The sequence below is a fragment of the Schistocerca serialis genome, chromosome 2, assembly GCF_023864345.2.
Source record: "Schistocerca serialis cubense isolate TAMUIC-IGC-003099 chromosome 2, iqSchSeri2.2, whole genome shotgun sequence".
NCBI lineage: Eukaryota > Metazoa > Arthropoda > Insecta > Orthoptera > Acrididae > Schistocerca > Schistocerca serialis.
In genome coordinates this window covers 1,023,137,539-1,023,162,093 of record NC_064639.1, presented here as the reverse complement: position 1 = coordinate 1,023,162,093, position 24,555 = coordinate 1,023,137,539, and the positions used below count along the sequence as shown (strand labels likewise).

Genomic DNA, 24,555 nt, shown 5'->3' with positions numbered 1-24,555 from the left:
TGGAGTGTAGCCTGCATGGAAGTGAAACATGGATGATAAATAGTTTAGACAAGAAGACAAAGAAGCTTTCTAAATGTGGTGCTACAGAAGAATGCTGAAGATTATATGGGTAGATCACATAACTAATGAGGAGGTACTGAATAGAATTTGGGAGAAGAGATATTTGTGGTACAACTTGACTAGAAGAAGGAAGCGGTTGGTACGACATGTTCTGCGTCATCAAGGGATCACCAATTAAGTATTGGAGGGCAGCGTGGAGGATAAAAATCGTAGAGGGAGACCAAGAGATGAATCCACTAAGCAGATTCAGAATGATGTCGGTTGTAAATGATACTTGGAGATGAAGAAGCTTGCACAGGTTAGAGTTGCATGGAGAACTGCATCAAACCAGTCTCTGAACTGAAGACCACAACAACAACATTGATACCTTCTGGCGTTGGTTCTTCTTTATTATGTGTTGGTGTTAGTTGTCTAGGTGTGTGTGTGTGTGTGTGTGTGTGTGTGTGTGTGTGTGTGTGTGTGTGTGTGTGTTATCTTTCTGTAGCTTATGCCCAATTATGGTTCTTGGTGCGCGTATCCCCTCATCCCGAGGATTGAAATTTCTCTATACAGTGATTATGCGGCGGTGGAAATAAAGTTAATAAGTACCCTACCTCTGGTATGCAATGCAGATTCATCGTTGAGCCAAAACATTATGACGACCTGTTTGACAGCAGCGCATTTGGCTCAAATGGTTCAGATGGCTCTAAGCACTATGGGACTTAACATCCGAGGTCATCAGTCCCCTAGACTTTGAACTACTTAAACCTAACTAACCTAAGGACATCACACACATCCATATCCGAGGCATGATTCGAACCTGCGACCGTAGCAGGCGCGCCGTTCTGGAGTGAACCGCCTAGTACCGCTCGGTCACAGCTGCCGGCGCAGCTCGTTTGTCCACCTTCGGAACGCAATGCGTGTCATGGATTTGACAAATCAATCGTGGCAGCTCATCTATCCATAGGCCACTCTTTTACGCCAAATTACGCTCTGGTGTTTTGTGGGCATGGTACTGTCAGTCAATAGTGTCATAGTAGTGCTCCATCGATTTCAGATCAGTGAATTTGGTGGCTACAGCTTCAGGTAAGGCGTGCTACGGAACTTAAGTTCATTGTCATGTTCGCGATACGGGTGTGGCACGAATCTGCCCTGGCGCTGTTGATAGTTACCATTTTGGAAGATGCAGTCGCGCTTGGGGAAGACATCAAGTGGCAAGGGATGCAGGCTGTCTGCAAAGAAGTCACGTAATCCGCAGCTGTCAAGATGCTTTCGTCACTATCACAGGAGCATGACGGTCCTGTAGAATGTCCTATATAATAATACTGTCCCCCAAAGGCCTTCGTCCGTGATGCGGTGCATGTTTCCGGAAGCTATTCCCCTAGTTGACAACGTTTCCGAACATGACCACCGAACTGGTGTGACAAGAAATGTATTTAATACGGCATTGTGATGCGTTTCCATTGACCCACGGACCACTCTCTACGATTCTGTGTTTAGTGCAATCGTGACTGACGATGTCGTTGGGTCAACGTTGGAATACGTTAAGAGCCATCTGCTGCAGACTCTCATCGTCAACAATGTGCTCTGAACTGTTCGCTCCGATACACTTGAACCTGTAACAGTAGGAAGGAAACCCCCTAAAATTAGGAAGGTGAAACTAAATCTCAGACAATTCCTTAAGCCTTTCCGTCTTTTAAATTAGATCTGGGCTCTACAGTGTAGATGGAGATAACAAATTAACACGGTACCAATACGTTTTTGGGAGGTGGCGCCCCACGGTTCTTATGTATTTCAAAAATCTTGTACTGTCTTCTTGAGCTGGTGGTAAAATTCTTTACATATACACCCAGTTTCTGTCGTCTGACCATCATCAGTTTCATAAAAGTATTTACAGTGTCACGTTAGGTTATACAGAAAACAACTGTCAGATGATAGAACCATGAAATACACACTGTTATCATATCGCAATATAAATTACATCGTCAATTTATATAAACTGTTCTAAGTAGTGTATGTATGAATGAGTACACGATCTCAATTTTGCCTAAATTAATCCTCTAAATATTTTTATGAGCCTGATGATGGTCAGCCGACTGAAACTGGTTGTATAAATAAAGATTTTTACCAGCAGCTCAAGTCGATGATACGATATTTTTCGAATTCTAAGATAGTATCCTCGATCCAGAAGTAAGTGTAAGTACAGCCAACCAACATTATTGCAAAGGGTGACGATACCTGAATCCGAACAAAGTGCTATTAGTAATTGTCAAGAGGAATTCAAACAGAGTTACAGTGCATACCTTGCGCTGTTGGGAGGAAGTATTTCGCACAGTAATATCTCAAAGCCTAGAGGCTATTTCCAGTTTGTAACAAAATTCACTTAGGACCCGAAGCCACAAGCCAACTCGATGTTCGTTTTGATAACTATACATAGTTTGTAATAGTTCTGTTTCACTCAGTCATCAGGTAATATGAAAGTCGACTTCTTATTCTGAGATCATGAGGAGATCCTAACCGAGAAACTCATTTTCAAAAGGTACCAAATCTATAAAATATAATTTACAAGGAGAGACGAAAAACGTTTTACAGCTACAGTAGCATCAGAATATGATTTGTAGCTCTGTTATTATATTCGGGCAGATGTAGAGACACATTACGCCCAGTGTCTCTATTAAATGTTTATTTGTCTAATTCTTATTGCATAAATAAACATCAACTTGATCCCTTTAATCAAACAATCGTGTTAAGTTTGGTAGCTATTGTTATGGAGTTTCCGTTGGTGATTCACGATGCTCATCTGATATATCAGACTCCATAATTTAATTACAAAACACAATGGGCATAAAAGAGCGCCAGACACGTCGTTACTAAAAGCAACTTTATGTGCACAGACGTCGGCCATTTCGGGTGTGACGTCATTACAAAGATGACCAACGATTGGCTGCCGGGATTTGGTACTTCTTGGAAACAAAATAAGACTGTATTTGGTACTCGTCACCATGAACAGCAAATCTTAAGGGGCTATATATAAAGAATATGGTATGTTTTGGTATTCACAACAGTTCTTATTATGTAGGTAATGACTCTAAGTAGTGCTGCCACCTGTTATCTCATTTTTTTTAATTGTTCGTGTTTGGTGCCGTTTGGAAATGAGCTTCTTAATCAGCACGTACTAGTTCACATTGTCTTTGCTGTTCCCATAGTCGCAGTCTATAACGCCAATTTCCTGTAATCCTATAATCCTACAACATATGCAACAACCATAACAGGCTGATTCATGGTCTGTCTTGATCATGGGGGCTGTATTGTTAAAGAGCTGTTTCGAAGGAACATGGAACGTTTGTGAAAACTGAAGAAAATTTAGATCCCAAAGGCAATCGTAAAAATTAAACCCAGAACTTTGGCTGTGTACATGGATGCATAGTCAGATCGTTTTTGTACTGTTAAGAAGTTGGTTGTCCTATGCATAGGTAAAAATTTACACCAAGTTTCTGTCTCATTTTATATAGTTCTGTGAAATCGGATTAATCTACGAGAAACACTCTGAAGTTTAAACTACGTTTATACACAGAAGAGCCTAAGAAACTGGTACACCTGCCTAATATCGTGTAGTGCCCCCGGGAGCTCGCAGAAGTGCCGCAACACGACGTGGCATGGACTCGACTAATGTATGAAGTAGTTTTAGACCGAATTGAAACCATGAATCCTGCGGGACTGTCCATAAATCCGTACCGAGCGAGGTGGCGCAGTGGTTACACACTGGACTCGCATTCGGAAGGACGACGGTTCAATCCCTCGTCCGGCCATCCTGATTTAGGTTTTCCGTGATTTCCCTAAATCACTCCAGGCAAATGCCGGGATGGTTCCTCTGAAAGGGCACGGCCGACTTCCTTCCCCATCCTTCCCTAATCCGATGAGACCGATGACCACGCTGTCTGGTCTCCTTCCCCAAACCAACCAACCAACCATAAATCCGTAAGAGTTAGAGGGGGCGGAGATCTCTTCTGAACAGCCAAGTAGCAAGGCATGCCAGATATGCTCAATACGTTCATGTCTGAGGACGTTGGTGGTCAGCGGAAGTGTTTAAACTCAGAAGAGTGTTCCTGCAGCCGCTCTGTAGCAATTCTGGACGTGTGGGGTGTTGCATTGTCATACTGAAATTGCCCAAGCCCGTCGTAATGCACAATGGACATGAATGGATGGACCTGTCGAAGTCGTATGTAGATGCATAAGGAGTCCCATATCACTCCAGGTGCACACGCGCCCCACCATTACAGAGCTTCCCCCGTATTGAATAATCCCTTGCTGACTTACAGGATCCATGGATTCATGAGGTTGTCTTCAGACCCGTGCACGTCCATCTGCTCTATACATTTTGAAACGAGACTTGTCCGAACAGGCAACAGGTCTCCAGTCATCAGCAGTCTGTTCTGAGGGGCCCAGGAAGGACGTAAAGTTTTGTGTCGTGCAGTCATAAAGGGTAGACGAGTGGGCCTTCGGCTCCGAAAGCCCGTATCGATGATGTTTCGTTGAATGGTTCGCACGCTGACACTTGTTGATGGCTCAGCAATTTGCCGAAGGCTTAACTTCTGTCGCGTTGAACGATTCTCTTCTGCGTCGTTGGTCCTGATCTTGAAAGATCTTTTTCCGGCAGCAATGATGTCAGAGATTTGATATTTTACCGGATTCTTGATATTCACGGTAAACTCGTGAAATGGTCGCACGGGAAAATCCCCACTTCATCGCTACCTCTGAGATTCTTTGTCACGTCGCTCGTGCATCGACTATAACACCACGTTCAAACTCACTTAAACCTTGATAACCTGCCATTGTAGCAGCACTAACCGATCTACCAACTGCGCCAGACACTTGTTGTATATATACAGCGTTGTCGACCGCAGTGCCGTATCCTGCCTGTTTACTTAGCTCTGTATTTGAATACGCATGCCTGTACCAGTTTCTTTGGCGCTTCAGTGTATTTGTGTGTGGCTAGTCTAGTACCTGGTGCATGCAGAGTTGCTGCCTCTCTGTCTGACGTGAAGTTGTGGTGTTTAGGCCCTGCAAGGTCAGCGCGAGGGCCTGGACGAGCGGGCGCTGGTGCTTCTGCAGACTTTCCTGGGCTGCGCCACGGCCCTGGGCTGCGTGGGCTTCGGGCTGATGGTGGTGCGCGCCAGCGACCAGTGCCTCGTCTCCAGGCAGTACCTCTGCCAGGCCGCCATGGTCGGCATCGGTACGTAACGCACACCCTGACGTAGCTGCCGCTGTAAGATCATGTCCAGTGTAGAAACTCACGAAGATAGGGGCTATACTAACTCGAAACCATTTCTCACACGATCGATATTTTGCACTCCTCCTTGATCAGAGACTGTCCCTGTCTCCACTATATTTATTGTGTCATATTTGAATTGAATAATCTTAGAAAATAGATTAAGAAAAGATAAACCTACGTAGAGAAAGCTATTGACAATGTTGACTGAAATACTCTCTTTCAATTTCTGAAGGTGGCAGGGGTAAAATACAGGGAGTGAAAGACTATTTACAATTTGTACAGAAACCAGATGGCAGTTATAAGAGTCGAGGGGCATGAAAGGGAAGCAGTGGTTGGAAAGGGAGTGGGACAGGGTTGTAGCCATCCCCAATGTTACTCAATCTGAATATTGAGCAAGCACTAAAGGAAACAAAAGAAAAATTCGAAGTAGGAATTAAAATTTATGGAGAAGAAATTAAAACTTTGAGGTTCGCCGATGACATTGTAATTCTGTCAGAGACAGCAAAGGATCTCGAAGAGCAGCTGAACGGAATGCACAGTGTCTTGATCAACAAAAGCAAAACAATGATAATGGGATGAAGTGGAATTACATCGGGTGATGCTGAGGGAATTAGATTAAGAAATGGGACACTTAAGGTAATAAATGAGTTTTGCTGTTTAGAGAGCCAAATAACTGGTGATGGTCGAAGTAGAGAGGATATAAAATGTAGACTGGCAACGGCTAGGAAAGCGTTTCTGAAGAAGAGAAGTTTGTTAACATCGAGTATTGATTTAAGTGTCAGGAAACCGTTTCTGAAAGTAGTTGTATGGAGTGTAGCCATGTATGGAAGTGAAACGTGGACGATAAGTAGTTTAGACGAAAACAGAATAGAAGCATTCGGAATGTGGTGCTACAGAAGAATGCTGAAGATTAGATTGGTAGATCACATTACTAATCAGAAGGTATTGAATAGACTTGGGGAGAAGAGAAATTTGTGGCACAACTTGACCACAAGAAGGGATCGGATTGTAGGACATATTCTGAGGCATCAAGGACTCACCCATTTAGTATAGGAGGGCAGCGTGGAAGGTAAAAATAGTAGAGGGAGACCAAGAGATGAATACACTAAACAAATTCAGAAGGATGTAAGTTGGTCCGCAGCTCGTGGTCGTGCGGTAGCGTTCTCGCTTCCCGCGCCCGGGTTCCCGGGTTCGATTCCCGGCGGGGTCAGGGATTTTGTCCGCCTCGTGATGACTAGGTGTTGCGTAATGTCCTTAGGTTAGTTAGGTTTAAGTAGTTCTAAGTTCTAGGGGACTGATGACTATAGATGTTAAGTCCCATAGTGCTCAGAGTCATTTGAACCATTTTCTGATGTAGGTTGCAGTAGGTACCGGGAGATGAAGAAGCTTGCACAGGATAGGGTAGCATCGAGAGCTGCATCAAACCAGTCTCTGGACTGAAGACTACAACAAAAACAGTTTTAATTGATGGGTATGGTGGTGGATATCTTCCATAAGGGAACATCCCAACCGGACTTCATATTTTAGGAGAAAAACGCACAGTTGCAACGTGTCAGCTCCAACAATCGACCCCGCGAGAAAATTTGGGACGTAATTCGCGATAGAATAGAAAACGCTACTGTCACAGTGCAAAAGGGTGAATAAGTCCTCGGGAGAGTTAGAGATGTAAAAGAATGGAACTAGGTTTATGATTTATCTGTCAGATTTGAACACGTGTAAATCAAAACATCTCGAAATATTCGCGTTTTTACTTGTTAGTATTAGCGCCCACGTCATGTGATATAATGCATCGTACCGAATAAGTAACATAACACGAACAAATCCACCTACAGAAATTTTATCCCCCAACAAACACTTCTTAGCTATTGCATGTACGCTCTTCATCTACATGATATTATACATTGTGTACTATGGTTGGTTATTGAAACTTGTGGTTTTGGGGCACAGCATCAGGGTCTTTAGGCTACAAATAGCGAGATGTAGATGCAACAACACCTAGTACAGAGATCATTAAATGTATGTAAACTGAAGGTGGAGAATGGAAGCAAGGAAAGGAAAAGGAAGAGATCACTGCTATCAGCTGTACTGGGACATTACGCGGAGTCGGCGCCGACGAGTGAAAATGTCTGCCGGACCGGGATTCGGACCCGAGATCTCCTGCTTACTAAGCATGTGCCGTAGTCACTGCACCACCAGGGGGCGGGCCACGGTGGCCGTGCGGTTCTAGGCGCTTCAGTTCGGAACCGTGGGACTGCTACGGTCGCAGGTTCGAATCCTGCCTAGGGCATGGATGTGTGTGATGTCCTTAGGTTCAAATGGTTCAAATGGCTCTGAGCACTATGGGACTTAACATCTGTGGTCATCAGTGCCCTAGAACTTAGAACTACGTAAACCTAACTAACCTAAGGACACCACACACATCCATGACCGTAGCGGTCACGCGGTTCCAAACTGAAGCGCCTAGAACCGCACGGCCACACCGGCCGGCAAGGTCCTTACGATAGTTAGGTTTAAGTAGTTCTAAGTTCTAGGGGACTGAGGACCTAAGATGTTAAGTTCCATAGTGCTCAGAGCCATTTGAACCATTTGAGCAATAGCACCACCAGGAAAACAGTTCTATCACAACTGCACGGATTATCTCGTCTAGCTTCACTGCAGATTCACACTACCATCGAGCTTCACCTATCCGTAGCCCTGTCTATTTCCTTCATATTAGCTCTTCCGAGACTCCCACAGGAGGTCGAACGTGTTTGTGCATCTGCAGTGAGGAAGATGGATTCATTGCCTATCTAATCCTATTAAATTATATGAATGTGTGGTTTATGTTCTTTTGGACATGTCCGAATGAACAGACACCACACATTCATATAAATAGAGTTCATTACACTGGGAAGTAGCGTTAACAATTAAAAAAGAGCGAAAATGTCAAGACTTATTTATTAAAATACACTCCTGGAAATGGAAAAAAGAACACATTGACACCGGTGTGTCAGACCCACCATACTTGCTCCGGACACTGCGAGAGGGCTGTACAAGCAATGATCACACGCACGGCACAGCGGACACACCAGGAACCGCGGTGTTGGCCGTCGAATGGCGCTAGCTGCGCAGCATTTGTGCACCGCCGCCGTCAGTGTCAGCCAATTTGCCGTGGCATACGGAGCTCCATCGCAGTCTTTAACGCTGGTAGCATGCCGCGACAGCGTGGACGTGAACCGTATGTGCAGTTGACGGACTTTGAGCGAGGGCGTATAGTGGGCATGCGGGAGGCCGGGTGGACGTACCGCCGAATTGCTCAACACGGGGGGCGTGAGGTCTCCACAGTACATCGACGTTGTCGCCCGTGGTCGGCGGAAGGTGCACGTGCCCGTCGACCTGGGACCGGACCGCAGCGATGCACGGATGCACGCCAAGACCGTAGGATCCTACGCAGTGCCGTAGGGTACCGCACCGCCACTTCCCAGCAAATTAGGGACACTGTTGCTCCTGGGGTATCGGCGAGGACCATTCGCAACCGTCTCCATGAAGCTGGGCTACGGTCCCGCACACCGTTAGGCCGTCTTCCGCTCACGCCCCAACATCGTGCAGCCCGCCTCCAGTGGCGTCACGACAGGCGTGAATGGAGGGACGAATGGAGATGTGTCGTCTTCAGCGATGAGAGTCGCTTCTGCCTTGGTGCCAATGATGGTCGTATGCGTGTTTGGCGCCGTGCAGGTGAGCGCCACAATTAGGACTGCATACGACCGAGGCACACAGGGCCAACACCCGGCATCATGGTGTGGGGAGCGATCTCCTACACTGGCCGTACACCACTGGTGATCGTCGAGGGGACACTGAATAGTGCACGGTACATCCAAACCGTCATCGAACCCATCGTTCTACCATTCCTAGACCGGCAAGGGAACTTGCTGTTCCAACAGGACAATGCACGTCCGCATGTATCCCGTGCCACCCAACGTGCTCTAGAAGGTGTAAGTCAACTACCCTGGCCAGCAAGATCTCCGGATCTGTCCCCCATTGAGCATGTTTGGGACTGGATGAAGCGTCGTCTCACGCGGTCTGCACGTCCAGCACGAACGCTGGTCCAACTGAGGTGCCAGGTGGAAATGGCATGGCAAGCCGTTCCACAGGACTACATCCAGCATCAGCATCTCTACGATCGTCTCCATGGGAGAATAGCAGCCTGCATTGCTGCGAAAGGTGGATATACACTGTACTAGTGCCGACATTGTGCATGCTCTGTTGCCTGTGTCTATGTGCCTGTGGTTCTGTCAGTGTGATCATGTGATGTATCTGACCCCAGGAATGTGTCAATAAAGTTTCCCCTTCCTGGGACAATGAATTCACGGTGTTCTTATTTCAATTTCCAGGAGTGTGTCTTTGAAGCTGCCAGATAAGTCGAAAAGGCGGTTTACTTCTTTTACGTCCCAAACTTTGACCAGGACATATTCGCTTTTTCTGAGCTGTGGAAGGAGCATTTTACGTTCTTGTTCCTAACCTTTTCTCTTCCGTAATACTGACATCAGACTGCATAGCTCGACAATTGATGTACATTTTTGTTGACCCTTGTGACGACTGACGCAGTATAGGTTTTTTAAATTACCTTACAAATCATGTTGTTTATATCACGGTAACGGATAGAGCTTTCACAAAACAACAGGACGAGCTAAACTACAGTTATTTGTCTACCTTCTTACAAAATTTGAACCGATTCATAATTGTCTGAAACATACGAGGGCTGTTAGGAAAGTAAGGTCCGATGGGTTGAGAAATGAGAACCACATTCAAAATAAAACATTTTTATCCGCAGCAGATAGCCTCACCTTCCAGCTACCTCTCTAAGTAGTCGCCGCTCCGACTTGGCATTTGACATGGCGTTGTACAAACTTTCCAATACTCACGTCACAGAAAGCAGCCACCTGTGTTTTCCGCCAATTCTCTGCGCTGATCTGCCTTTCGTTGTTTGTGCCAAAATGTTGTCTTTGTAGCCAGCGTTTTGTGTGAGCAGAAATGAACAACGGAAGGAGCCAATTAAAGGCTGTATTGTCTATGATCAAACACTTCCCATCCAAAACGCTGTGGGGGGAGTGTTTTCATTGCCCCTATAGAATGTGGATTAACATTGTCTTGAAGAGAAAAATGCATCACATTTATGTTACGTGGGCTGCATAGCTTCAGGCGAAATCTCTCAGCAGATCCATGTACTTGGTGGAAGACAGTTTTGTAGGCGTTTCTACGTGGTCACTATGCGCTCTGAACTGAAAAGAGCGACGTGAAGCGATCGACTGGCACATTAAGGACACTGAGAAACACATCTATGCAAAGTTCCATTGGATTTTCACAGTGGTTTTCATTTCGCGCATAATCGCACCTTACTTTCCGAATACGCCTCGTATAAGTGGCGACCGCAAAACACCTTGAAAAAATCGTGCTTTTCCACACAAAATTCAATTAAAAATAGTTTATCGGAAGCACGTTTTCAGTTTATGCACATTCAGTTCAGTTAAGAATTATTTTTATATGCTACATTTACCTACTATCTCGACAAAGGATAAAGATTGTTGGATCAATTCTTATTTTTACTTTAACCGTTTGTCTACGTTCATGGGAAGTTTGAACTTACTCATAGAAATTTATGGTATAGTAGTGGCCCGCCTCAAATACAGTCCAGAGTAACGTGCTTTGCACGTATTTGCTCGCAAAATCCGAACGATGAACATACAAATGGTGTCATTAGCTAATCATTAGTTTTGGCCTACTTAACATCTCTTTCAGGACGAATTAATGGTTTCGTACAAATGTCCTGGCGCCAGCTCTGGTTCGTCGTTCAAATGTTGCTTAATACACTACTGGCCATTAAAATTGCTACACCAAGAAGAAATGCAGATGATAAACGGGTATTCATTGGACAAATATACTAGAACTGACATGTGATTAAATTTTCACGCAATTTGGGTGCATAGATCCTGAGAAATCAGTACTCAGAACAACCACCTCTGGCCGTAATAACGGCCTTGATGCAATTGGGAATTGAGTCAGACAGCGCTTGGTTGGCGTCTGCAGGTACAGCTGCCCATGTAGCTTCAACACGATACTACCACAGTTCATCAGGAGTAGTGCCTGGCACATTGTGACGAGCCAGTTGCTTGGCCACCATCGACCAGACGTTTTCAGTTAGTGAGAGATCTGGAGAATGTGCTGGCCAGGGCAGCAGTCGAACATTTTCTGTATCCAGAAAGGCCCGTACAGGACCTGCAACACGCGGTCGTGCATTATCCTGCTGAAATGTAGGGTTTCGCACGGATCGAATGAAGGGTAGAGCCACAGATAGTAATACATCTGAAACAGAACGTCCACTGTTCAAAGTGACGTCAGTGCAAACAAGAGGTGACCGAGTCGTGTAACCAGTGGCATCCCATACCATCAAGCCGGGTGATACGCCAGTATGGCAAGGACGAATACACACTTCCAATGTGCGTACACTGCGATGTCGCGAAACACGGATGCGACCATCATGATGCTGTAAACAGAACCTGGATTCATCCGAAAAAATGACGTTTTGCCATTCGTGCACCTAGGTTCGTCGTTGAGCACACCATCGCAGGCTCTCCTGTCTGTGATGCAGCGTCGAGGGTAACCGCAGCCATGGTCTCCGAGCTGATAGTCCATGCTGCTGCAAACGTCGTCGAACTGATCGTACCGATGGTTGTTGTCTTGCAAACGTCCCCATCTGTTGACTCAGGGACCGAGACGTAGCTGCACGATACGTTACGGCCATGCGGATAAGATGCCTGTCATCTCGACTGCTTGTGGTACGAGGACGTTGGGATCCAGCACGGCGTTCCGTATTACACTCCTGCACCCACTGATTCCATATTCTGCTAACAGTCATTGGATCTCAATCAACGCGATCAGCTATGTCGCGATTCGATAAACCGCAATCGCGATGGGCTTCAATCCGACCTTTATCAAAGTCGGAAACGTGATGGTACGCATTTCTCCTCCTTACACATGACATCACAACAACGTTTCACCAGACAACGCCTGTCAACTGCTGTTTGTGTATGAGAAATCAGTTGGAATTTTTCCTCATGCCAGCACGTTGTAGGTGTCACCACCGGCGCCAACCTTGTGTGAATGCTCTGAAAATCTAATAACTTGCATACCACAGCATCTTCCTCCTGTTGTTAAATTTCGCGTTTGTAGCACGTCATCTTCATGGAGTAGCAATTTTAATGGACAGCAGTGCATACTATTGCATAGATACGGTAAAACATATATTCGAATGGTTGTACAAATGGCCGTTGGTTCGAGCTAAGCCAAAAATTTTTCATCCCATGTTCATAGCCCAAATAGGAACTGAGCACCAGAGCGGAGAGACGACTATGCAGAGAAGCTAACTGCTGCAAATAAACCATTTTTTGATATTCGCTGTTGTTTACATTTCGCGTTCGATTAGGCCTTAATAAACGAATAGCCCTCGTGTTTCGCACTCGGGCATTACGCGGATGAAGTGGGGCAGAGCGAGTGACAAACAGCCGGCACACGTAAAAAGTTTAAAAGCTGTTCATTCAGAAGGTCAAGGCTGTATACTACGAGAGTTATGGCACAAATTCTCGTGCAGGATCGATTGCTGGATCTGGTATCTTACAAGTGTTGTTTTCTCGCCTTAGAATACGAGCATAAATTAGTAATGTTTCGTCGTAAATTATGAAGCTTCGCTAAGTTATATTTTATTCCAGTAAACACTGATTCACACTACATCTGCTCTTGAAGAGCAGCCTGTTTGTATGAAATTCATTTCACAGTATATTTTATATCAATGATGTCAGTTAAATAAAATAAATACAGCCAAACAGAAAACAGTTCACACATCGTTGAAAGAACCCTAACGTCTCACAAGAAACCGTACAATAAACAGTAAACTCGTAGAGCAGTTACCAGTAACATCTAGGGATCACTCTTGAAGAAAGAAATTTTTAGGCCTTACAAAACAACCAGGAATAAAGCAACAGTATATTCATAGCATATTCTTATGAAATGCAACGGCAGTCTATATTTATTTTGCGCTATATTGATAACATTTTGCATAACGACTGTTGCTTTATTCCTGCTGCAAAATATTATCAATATAGCGCAAAATAAATATAGACTGCCGTTGCATTTCATAAGTATATGCTATGAATATACACTCCTGGAAATTGAAATAAGAACACCGTGAATTCATTGTCCCAGGAAGGGGAAACTTTATTGACACATTCCTGGGGTCAGATACATCACATGATCACACTGACAGAACCACAGGCACATAGACACAGGCAACAGAGCATGCACAATGTCGGCACTAGTACAGTGTATATCCACCTTTCGCAGCAATGCAGGCTGCTATTCTCCCATGGAGACGATCGTAGAGATGCTGATGCTGGATGTAGTCCTGTGGAACGGCTTGCCATGCCATTTCCACCTGGCGCCTCAGTTGGACCAGCGTTCGTGCTGGACGTGCAGACCGCGTGAGACGACGCTTCATCCAGTCCCAAACATGCTCAATGGGGGACAGATCCGGAGATCTTGCTGGCCAGGGTAGTTGACTTACACCTTCTAGAGCACGTTGGGTGGCACGGGATACATGCGGACGTGCATTGTCCTGTTGGAACAGCAAGTTCCCTTGCCGGTCTAGGAATGGTAGAACGATGGGTTCGATGACGGTTTGGATGTACCGTGCACTATTCAGTGTCCCCTCGACGATCACCAGTGGTGTACGGCCAGTGTAGGAGATCGCTCCCCACACCATGATGCCGGGTGTTGGCCCTGTGTGCCTCGGTCGTATGCAGTCCTGATTGTGGCGCTCACCTGCACGGCGCCAAACACGCATACGACCATCATTGGCACCAAGGCAGAAGCGACTCTCATCGCTGAAGACGACACATCTCCATTCGTCCCTCCATTCACGCCTGTCGCGACACCACTGGAGGCGGGCTGCACGATGTTGGGGCGTGAGCGGAAGACGGCCTAACGGTGTGCGGGACCGTAGCCCAGCTTCATGGAGACGGTTGCGAATGGTCCTCGCCGATACCCCAGGAGCAACAGTGTCCCTAATTTGCTGGGAAGTGGCGGTGCGGTCCCCTACGGCACTGCGTAGGATCCTACGGTCTTGGCGTGCATCCGTGCGTCGCTGCGGTCCGGTCCCAGGTCGACGGGCACGTGCACCTTCCGCCGACCACTGGCGACAACGTCAATGTACTGTGGAGACCTCACGCCCCACGTGTTGAGCAATTCGGCGGTACGTCCACCCGGCCTCCCGCATGCCCACTATACGCCCTCGCTCAAAGTCCGTCAACTGCACATACGGTTCACGTCCACGCTGTCGCGGCATGCTACCAGTGTTAAAGACTGCGATGGAGCTCCGTATGCCACGGCAAACTGGCTGACACTGACGGCGGCGGTGCACAAATGCTGCGCAGCTAGCGCCATTCGACGGCCAACACCGCGGTTCCTGGTGTGTCCGCTGTGCCGTGCGTGTGATCATTGCTTGTACAGCCCTCTCGCAGTGTCCGGAGCAAGTATGGTGGGTCTGACACACCGGTGTCAATGTGTTCTTTTTTCCATTTCCAGGAGTGTACATGGTATCCCAGGAGGAATGATGGATGTTCAAGGATATAACGGGAAAGATCTTTCGAAGCAAAAAGTCTAATAAACGTGAAAATGCATACCTTTAGAGCTGTGAGCACTTTTTCATCTTCGCTACTGTGCAGTTCATCTCGTCTATGGCTCGAGTGCTCGTAACTCTTGAGGCATGCGTTTTAAAGCCAATATTAAGTCGACAATTTTTCTTATTACCGCCACCCAAAATATGGAAAGCAAAGAGCTTGCTGTAGAAGAGATATGTTTCACAGTATCGAAGATGATGTGTTCATATCAATTAAGGTATACAGTTTATAGTTCATGTTTACTGGACGTTTTGTTTCGAATGATCGTTCCTGTCATAATGCCTGCATATTGATGATCTCTTGGGTCACCCTATATTTTGGCAGACACAACGATATATGAAGCAAGAATATGGGCCCGCAGATTGAGGACATCATTCGTCCTGGTAAGAAGAAGAGTGCAGAGAAGAATAATCAGAAGATTAACTGGCGAAGAGAAGAGTGGCGATACTATTAACTAGAGAATATCGTTTGATACCTACAGATGCTGTTATGATTCTGGGAATCCGTTCAATGGATTCTATCATACGCTGCAGAAGTGTACTGTATTGCCCAAGGAAAAGATTCTGACACGAAATAAAAACCACTGTAGGAGAATAGCAGACAGTAAGTTGGAAATAATGAATAATTTGTTAATAGAACTGCGACCAGCCCGGGAGAGCAGTGCTAGTGGGAATCGACTATATGAAATATTTACTAGTGTTGAGGAAATGTTGTTAATGAACGGTATTTACTCATCAAGAGGGGTGGCTCATTTCATAAATGGACACGATACATATGTAACTCACCTAATTGAAGAGGATAAACAGAAGGGAAAGTGGTGTTTGTTTTTGTGGGCTGTCAGGGACTCGTGCACACGTCGTCATCCATTGTGAACTGTTTTGAAACAACAGTGTCTGTAGCAGAGGATTAAATGAGATACTAAATAGATTAGCTAAAAAGGTGTTCTGGAACTGTAATTGGCGAAACAAGAATCAGCCGCAAGAAAAGAACAGGCACCACAACCAGCACAAGTGGGATAACATCACTGCTCCTCTAGGATAGGACGAATATCATCTATGATACCGTGGGAAAGACTTCGATACTATCCAAGAGGAGCAGCTATATTTAAATATTTAAAATAGCAGATGCTGCCATTGTGCTTCACTTGGTGGCAGGAGAAATAGATTAACAAATCGTCATTTTTTCTTTTTTTCCGTCGTTCCGAAGTTTCATCAAAATTCGTGGAGGTATGTTTCATCCACGCAACTAATTGAAGGCAGTTTGTCTATTGCTATATGCATTTCGCTTCTTTTTTTGTGAAGGATCTTCAGTGACCCGTAATGCATGCTTTACTTGTACATATAATAAACGTATTATGTGGTAGTTATAATATGTTACTATGTTACCTTTTGTCGCCTTTCTTTCTTGTTTTTTAGGTTAGAATCAACTTTTGTTGCACAAATTTGCTGAAGTGAAATTATCGTTGGGTTTTACGATTTCCAGCGCAGTTAGCCTATATGTGTGGTCCTTGAAATGTGTTCACTAGCCTCCATGCTCCAGTTGACCGATATCTGGCGTTTGGTCACCCACATTTGATTCAACACATCGCGGATATTTTACTTGCACTTTATATCTTTGTATTTTGTGTTGTATTTTCGGTATGTAGTGTTGGCAAGTGTCACTGTGTGCATAACATTCGTCTATTGTTTCTGTTGTGTGTTTGGTTTGATATTTTCATTTGCTGTGTGTGTGTGTGTCTGTCTGTGTTCTCCCAAGAATTTACAAACAACAGGCAAGCTAGATAAATACCAAGGAGCAGGTATATACCAGTTAGAGTGCCAAGAATGTAAAGCAGTATATCTGGGGATGACAGATAGGAACTTCAAAACTTGAGGCAAAGAACATATAAGAAGTTAGAATTATGAAAGTAGCCATTCTACCTTCACCGAACACCTGATAAAACATGGACACGAACCATCCAGCATGGATCATGACATGATAGTTATTAGAGTGAATAATCACATCAAAAGACTTGTGACATTACAAGAAAACTTTAACATACGAAGAGCAACTGCAATGAGAAAGACGGTACTCATGACCAAATCCATATAAACAATTTTCTGATCACGTTAGCCACTAAAATAATAGCAAACATGGATCTGAAACATAACCAGAATAGATAATTAATGAATCTTCCTCTCCACCTCCCTCCCCCCCCCTCTCTCTCTCTCTCTCTCTCTCTCTCTCTCACACACACACACACACACACACACACACACACACACAAACACACACACACAATAAAAGAGCATATCACACACACACACACAACACAAGCATAAGACGAATGATAGACACACAATGACAGTTGCCTACACTACACACCGAAAACACACGCAAAATATAAAGTGCAAGTGATGTATGCGATGTGTTGAATCATATATGATTGAAAGAACTCAGTAAATCGGCCAACTGGAGCATAGAGACTAATGAACACGTCTCCAGGATAGCCCATCTGCGCTAACATCGCTGGAAACCGTAAGTAACACCCAACGACAATTTCACATCACGAAATTTGTGCTCCAAACGTTGATTCTAACCTAAAAAGCAAGAGAAAAACACGACAAAATGTAACATAGTAACATATTGTAACTACTACATAATACGTTTATTGTATGTATAAAAAAAAACATGTATTACAGGCCACTGAAGACGCTTCTCAAATAAAAGAAGGGAAATGCTTATGGCAATAAACAAATTGCCCTCAGTTAGTTGCATGGATGGAAAATACTTCATACGAAGATTTTAAAGCATGTGCATCAAAAAATGAAATTTTGTGCATAATTTCACAATTTTAATCCGCTGTACTATCTAAGTTGCAGGTAACATATAGACATTGCACATAAACGTAGTATGCCATTAATTTAATCACGTACAAAAACTCTAAATAATAAGGTACAACATGTGACCTCATGTATGGATGCAAATAAAAGAAGAACTCATGCCGAACCACACCAGATCACTGTTCCCCAAAAATTTCGGCTAAAAATGGAAACATGAGAACGGTGTCCGGTTCCGTAAGCACCCTGCTAGAGTTGCGGGAAGCAGAGAGTCCCTTGAGGACACCTGGTTAACACAACGTATCAGCTGAACGCAAGACGCGATTGGTTCACCTAATCTGCAAACTAGGTATAATGATATACGACATAGCACTATAACTAAATTAAGAAAGTGAGTTTTATGGAGCAAAAATGTATGTGGTATAGAACGGCAGGTAGCGCCTCAGGGCACCAGCACGGAAAACCAGAGCGGAAGACTATGATTTCGTAAAGCAAACGTACTGCTGGCTGATACCCAGATCAGATAGTAGTTTTCTTTTCGAATTAGAGTAATCTGAAATTTTCCGTGAAATAGTCGGTTTTCATTGCTAGCATTTATAATTAAAGTATTTTTTATGTTTGTACTAACAGATGAGTGAGTTTGTTTTGCTTCTAGGCTGTAAACAGACATATGACATCCAACGAACAAATAAATAAAGATCTCACCCTACAATCTATTAACAGGATATTGAGAATACACAGTTGCAATGTGGTTAAAAAGTTTGATTTTTACTCAGTAGACAGCACAGATCTGATGGAGATGTCTGAGCGTTTCTACTGTAATAAGACTTTGGAATCGCCAAGGGACTTCTTGGACATTGAGTATAATAAAATATTCTCGTCAAATTCGAATGAAATCCCATGCCTTCGAAGAGTGCTTCCATCGTCGCCGTCAGGCCATGTCCGACCGTCCTGAAACAGGCAAGCCTCCCACTTTTACGCTTAGTGGATGACATCTATTTGGCTGTATTTTATCCGAGTTTGACGCGGTAAGTGTAGCCACAACAATTTATTCAAGAACTCCATCGCAGAAGGTAACATAGCCAACCAGTACTATAAATCCAACATCGGTGCTAAGAATGTTACGCACCAGTCTTCAAATGTGTGATATTTTTACCACAACATGTGTCGGGACTACATTATTCCATTATTAAGTGCTTACACCTTTTATGCCGTCAGAGCCCGCCAACAATAAAAGCCAGCAGCAAACATGCGCTGTTAATCTTAAAACTCTTCCTAGAGCATATAATGTTAGCGTGTTATGCACTGACGTGATAAAAGTAACGGGATAGCGATTTGCACATGTACACATGGCGGTAGTACCGCGTAAAGAAGGTATAAAAGGGCAGTGCATTTAGCGGAGCTTTCAATTCTGTTCAAGTGCTTCATGTGAAAAAGTTTCCGACGTTATTGTGGCCGCATGACGGGTATTAACAGACTTTGAACGCGGAATGGTAGTTGGAACTAGACGCATGGAGCATTTCATTTTGGAAATCGTTAGGGAATTCAATTTTCCGAGATCCAGTGTCAAGAGTGTGCCCAGAATATCAAATTTCAGGTGTTACCTCTCTCGACGGGTAACACAGTGGCCGACAGCCTTCACGTGCAGTTCGAGAGAAGCAGTGTTTGCATAGTTGTCGGTGCTAACAGACAAGCACACTGCGTGACATAACCACAAAAATCTATGTGAGACTTTCGACGAACTTATCCAGTGATACAGGGCGACGAAATTTGGCGTTAAACGTGCTATTTCAGCAGACGACCGTCTCGATTGTCTTTGCTAATAGCTCGACATCTCCTACTGCGCCTCCTGGGCTCATGATCATATCGGTTGGCTCCTAGACGGCAGAGAAACAGTGTCCTGGTCAGATGAGTCTCTATTTCAGTTGGTAAACTCTGGGCGTAGGTTTCGAGTGTTGTGCAGATCCAGAGAAGCCATGGACCCAAGTTGTCAACAAGGTACTGTGTAAACTGGTGGTGGCTCCATAATGGTGTGAACTGTGTTTAGGTGGAATGGACTGGGTCATCTGGTCTCTGTCTGGAAATGGTTCTGTTCGGCTATTTGGAAACCATTTGCAGATGTTCGTGGACTTTTGTTCCAAAACAGCGATGGAATCATTCTGGATGACAGGGTGCCTTGTCATCGGGCCACAATTGTTCGCTATCGGTTTCAAGAGCATTCTGGACAGTTCGAGCAAGTGCTCTGGCCACCAAGATCGCCCGCCATGAACCCCATCGAACATTTACGGGACATAACCGTCACGTCAGTTCGTCCACAAAATCCTGCCCAGCAACACTTTCGGAATTATGGACTGCTAGAGAGGCCTCGCCACAGTGGTCAGTGGTTAACCGGTTCCCGTCAGACCACCAAAGTTAAGCGCTGTCGGACTAGGCTAGCACATGGATGGGTGACCATCCTGTCTGCCGAGCGCTGTTGGCAACTGGGGTGCACTCAGTCCTTGTGAGCCAACTGAGAAGCTACTTGACTGAGATGTAGCGGCTCCGGTCTCGTAAACAGACACACGGCCAGGAGAGCGGGGTGCTGACCACTTGCCCATCCTTATCAGCATCCATTGATGCCTGTGGGCTGAGGATGACATAGTAGCCGCTCGGTACCGTTGGGCTTTCATGACCTGTTCGGGCGGAGTTTACTTTAGCTTTTTACAGAGGTAGCATGGATCAGTATTTCTGCAGGGGACTTCCAACGACTGGTTGAGTGCATGTCACCTCAAGTTTCTGCACGACGCTGTTCAAAACGAGGTCCGACACTGTATTTGGAGATGTCTCATTACTTGGCAACTCAGTGTAATTTCAGAGCTCAGTTGTAAACTGTAAAGCTGTAAGTACTTGATGATTGTGTAATGTGGACTGGAAACATATTGACAGTTTGACAACTAGTGCGTAACATTCTTACTACAGATTGATGACACTGTTGTACTATGGCTTCACAGCATATAAACACACTACTGGCCATTAAAATTGCTACACCACGAAGATGACGTGCTACAGATGGGAAATTTAACCGAAAGGAAGAAGATGGTGTGATATGCAAATGATTAGCTTTTCAGACCATTCACACAAGGTTGGCGCCGGTGTCGACAACTGCAACGTGCTGACACGAGGAAAAATTCCAATCGATTTCCCATACAAGAACAGCAGTTGACCGCCGTTGCCTGGTGAAACGTTGTTGTGATGCCTCGTGCAAAGAGGAGAAATGCGTACCATCACATTTCCGACTTTGATAAAGATCGGATTGTAGCCTATCGCGATTGCGGTTTATCTTATCGCGACATTCCTGCCCACGTTAGTCGAAATCCAATGACAGTTAGCAGAATATGGAATCGGTGGTTTCAGGAGGGTAATACGGAACGCCGTGCTGGATCCCAACGGCCTCGTATCACTAGCAGTCGAGATGACAGGCATCTTATGCGCATGGATGTAACGGATCTTGCAGCCACGTCTCGATCCCTGAGTCAACAGATGGGGACATTTGCAAGACAACAACCATCTGCACGAACATTTCGACGACGTTTGCAGCAGCATGGACTATCAGCTCGGAGACCATGGCTGCGGTTACCCTTGACGCTGCATCACAGACAGGAGCGCCTGCGATGGTGTACTCAACGACGAACCTGGGTGCACGAATGGCAAAACGTCATTTCTTCGGATGAATCCAGGTTCTGTTTACAGCATCATGATGGTCGCATCCGTGTTTGGTGACATCGCGGCCAACGCACATTGTAAGCGTGTATTCGTCATCGCCATACTGGCGTATCACCCGACGTGATATTATGGGGGGCCATTGGTTACACGACTCGGTCACGTCTTGTTCGCATTGACGGCACTTTGAACAGTGGACGTTACAATTCAGATGTGTTACGACCCGTGGCTCTACCCTTCATTCGATCCCTGCGAATCCCTACGTTTCAGAAGGATAAAGCACGACCGCATGTTGCAGGTCCAGTACGGGCCTATCTGGATAGAGAAAATGTTCGACTGCTGCCCTGACCAGCACATTCTTAAGATCTGACAACAATTGAAAACGTCTGGTCAATGGTGGCCGAGAAACTGGCTCGTCACAATACGCCAGTCACTATTCTTGATGAACTGTGGTATTGTGTTGAGGCTGCATGGGCAGCTGTACCTGTACACGCCATCCAAGCTCTGTTAGACTCAATTCCCAGTCGTATCAAGGCTGTTATTACGGCCAGAGATGGGTGTTACGGATACTGATCTCTCAGGATCTATGCACCCAAATTGCGCGAAAATGTAATCACATGTCAGTTCTAATATAATATATTTGTCCAATTAATACCCGTTTATGATCTGCATTTCTTCTTGGTGTAGCAATTTTAATGGCCTGTAGTGTAGTTCAATGCTTTACCTTCCTAGCGTGTATGCACCAAAAACAGTAATGCACAGTACTCACTTACGATCTTTAGCCAGTTCTACGTTTATAAGAGCTGTATGAAGTATTATTTTTTCGTGAACGCCTGACGGTATGGTAATCCTAATGTTTACAGGCGTGTCGCTGCTGGCGCTGGGTTCAGTGGAGGGCTACCACGGCTACGTGCTGATCGTGTGGCTGTACGGCGTCTGCCTGGGCGGCTTCGTCTACTCGTTCAAGGTGTTCGCCATGGAGTGCGTGCGCTCCCGCTACTTCGCGCGCGCCTGGGGCTTCGTGCAGGGCGCCGAGGCGGTGCCGCTGCTGGTCGGCGTGCCCGTCACCGGTAAAAACCGGGGTTCATTACGTTTTCTAAAACAAATCGATGTCTTTGGAGTACAAAAAGTACATAAATCTTAGATTGCATCAATATATTCGTGTTTATTTTTATTTCTTAAATTTTCTTAAGTATAACAAATTCTGTATTTGTTAACTGTAACGATTTCTGCATAACATTACGATAGTATATTCCTTTGTAAACTACTACACTGAGGCGACAAAAGTCATGGGACACCTCCTAGTATTCGTGTCGGACCTCGTTTTACCCTGTGTAGTGCAGCAATTCGACGTGGCGTGGACTTAATAAGTCCCCTGCATAAATATTGAGATGCTGCCACTATAGCCATCCATATTGTGAAACAGCTCCCAGTGCAAGGTTTTGTGTTCGAAGTGACCTCTTGATTATGTCTCTTAAATGATCGATTCACCGAAGCACATGCTCTAACAATTCTCTCTCGTATATCGTGCAAATAGTAAAAAATTTCCGAATACGGCGTATCCATGTAACATGCCATTGACATGTAAACATCATTCGACGGTTTACTAATGCAACACTAATAGGAACGGTAAGACTAATATCGTTGAATCAAGCGAATGTGAATGATGTATTCCTCCGAAGAGCGAGTCTATATGCTTCTTATTTACGGAGAATGCCAACTAAATTCAGTGAGACCTGGAGACTCATACGCTGAAAGATATCCTCAACGTCCTCACCCTAGATGTCGTACATTTAAATACGTGTAAGATAAACTGAGAACAACTGGATCTTTAACGCATCGCAGACTCATCAGGTGAAGGAAAGTTACCAACGAGGAAACGAAAATAGGTACTCTTGCAACTGTGGTTCGAGATCCCGTTGTTAGTTGGCGTCAAATCGCAAGGGAATCTGGCATGAGCCAGAGTAGTGTTGTTCGTGTTCTGCATCGCCATAAATATAATCCTTACCAGATCAGTCTCCACCAAGAATAAACTGGTAGAGATTGTATGCGTTGCATTGAATTTTGCCGCTCAACTTGAGATTCAGAGGGATGACACATTTATTAATTTGATTTTATTTACTGACGAGGCTAAATTCACGAACCATGGAAATGTTAATTTGCGTAACATGCGTTATTGGGCAACTGAAAATCCATGTTGGCTGCGGCAAGTTGCACACCAAAACCCGTCCTCGGTGAATATACGGTCTGGGATTCTGGAGGACAGAATTATAAGCACCTATTCCATCGAAGGAAATCTTAGTGGTAGTAAGTACACCACATTTTTGCAAGAAACATTAGATCTGTTATTGGAAGAACTACCTTTAGGAACAGGGAATAGAATGTGGTATCAACATGATGGGTGTTCGGCACATTTTTCACTGATGGCTGGAAATGAGTTGCAGAGACAATTCCCATATCGTTGGATTGGACGCCGAGGGGATGTATCGTGGCCGGCTCGTTCGCCACACTCGACACCTCTGGATTTTTTCTTGTGGGGATTCGTAAAAGATATTGTTTATAAAGACGTTCCGACTACATCTGAAAATATGCGAAAGAGAATTGTCAGAGCATGTGATTCGATAAGTGCCGATGTGATAAGCAATACCACTCGGTCCCTGATAAGAAGATTGCAACACTGCATTGATACCAATGGTCATCACTTCCAACACCTTTTGTAAACGGACGTTCGTGCCACCTTTGTGACATTCGTTGACATTCAAAGGCCTTACTGGTACACACTACTGGATTCGTCTCGATGTCCGCTATCAGAAAATAAGTACCAAACTAAAGCACCCCATTAAAAAAAAAGTTGACCTTCCTATCTCTGAAGCGACGCCACCTAAAAACAAAACGCCAACGTCATATTATGGCCCCCGTTGTCCAATGCAACTTTTCATCTCCTACCATACTTTCGGATTTATTCTTGGTGGCCATAGTGACTCACCTTGTATAACATTATCTGCTTCCTCTTCGTTGT

The 24,555-nt window shown here is 44.9% G+C and overlaps 1 protein-coding gene across 1 annotated transcript in view; it reads left to right on the top strand.

The window, feature by feature from the left end:
• The window catches only part of LOC126456606 (monocarboxylate transporter 12-like), a 596,637-nt gene that overhangs the window by 561,359 nt on the left and 10,723 nt on the right, over positions 1–24,555 (top strand). The window contains exons 7-8 of the mRNA XM_050092349.1: positions 5,098–5,272; positions 22,400–22,606. Coding sequence (XP_049948306.1) covers positions 5,098–5,272; positions 22,400–22,606 — 382 coding nt within the window. The remainder of the gene's footprint in view (positions 1–5,097; positions 5,273–22,399; positions 22,607–24,555) is intronic.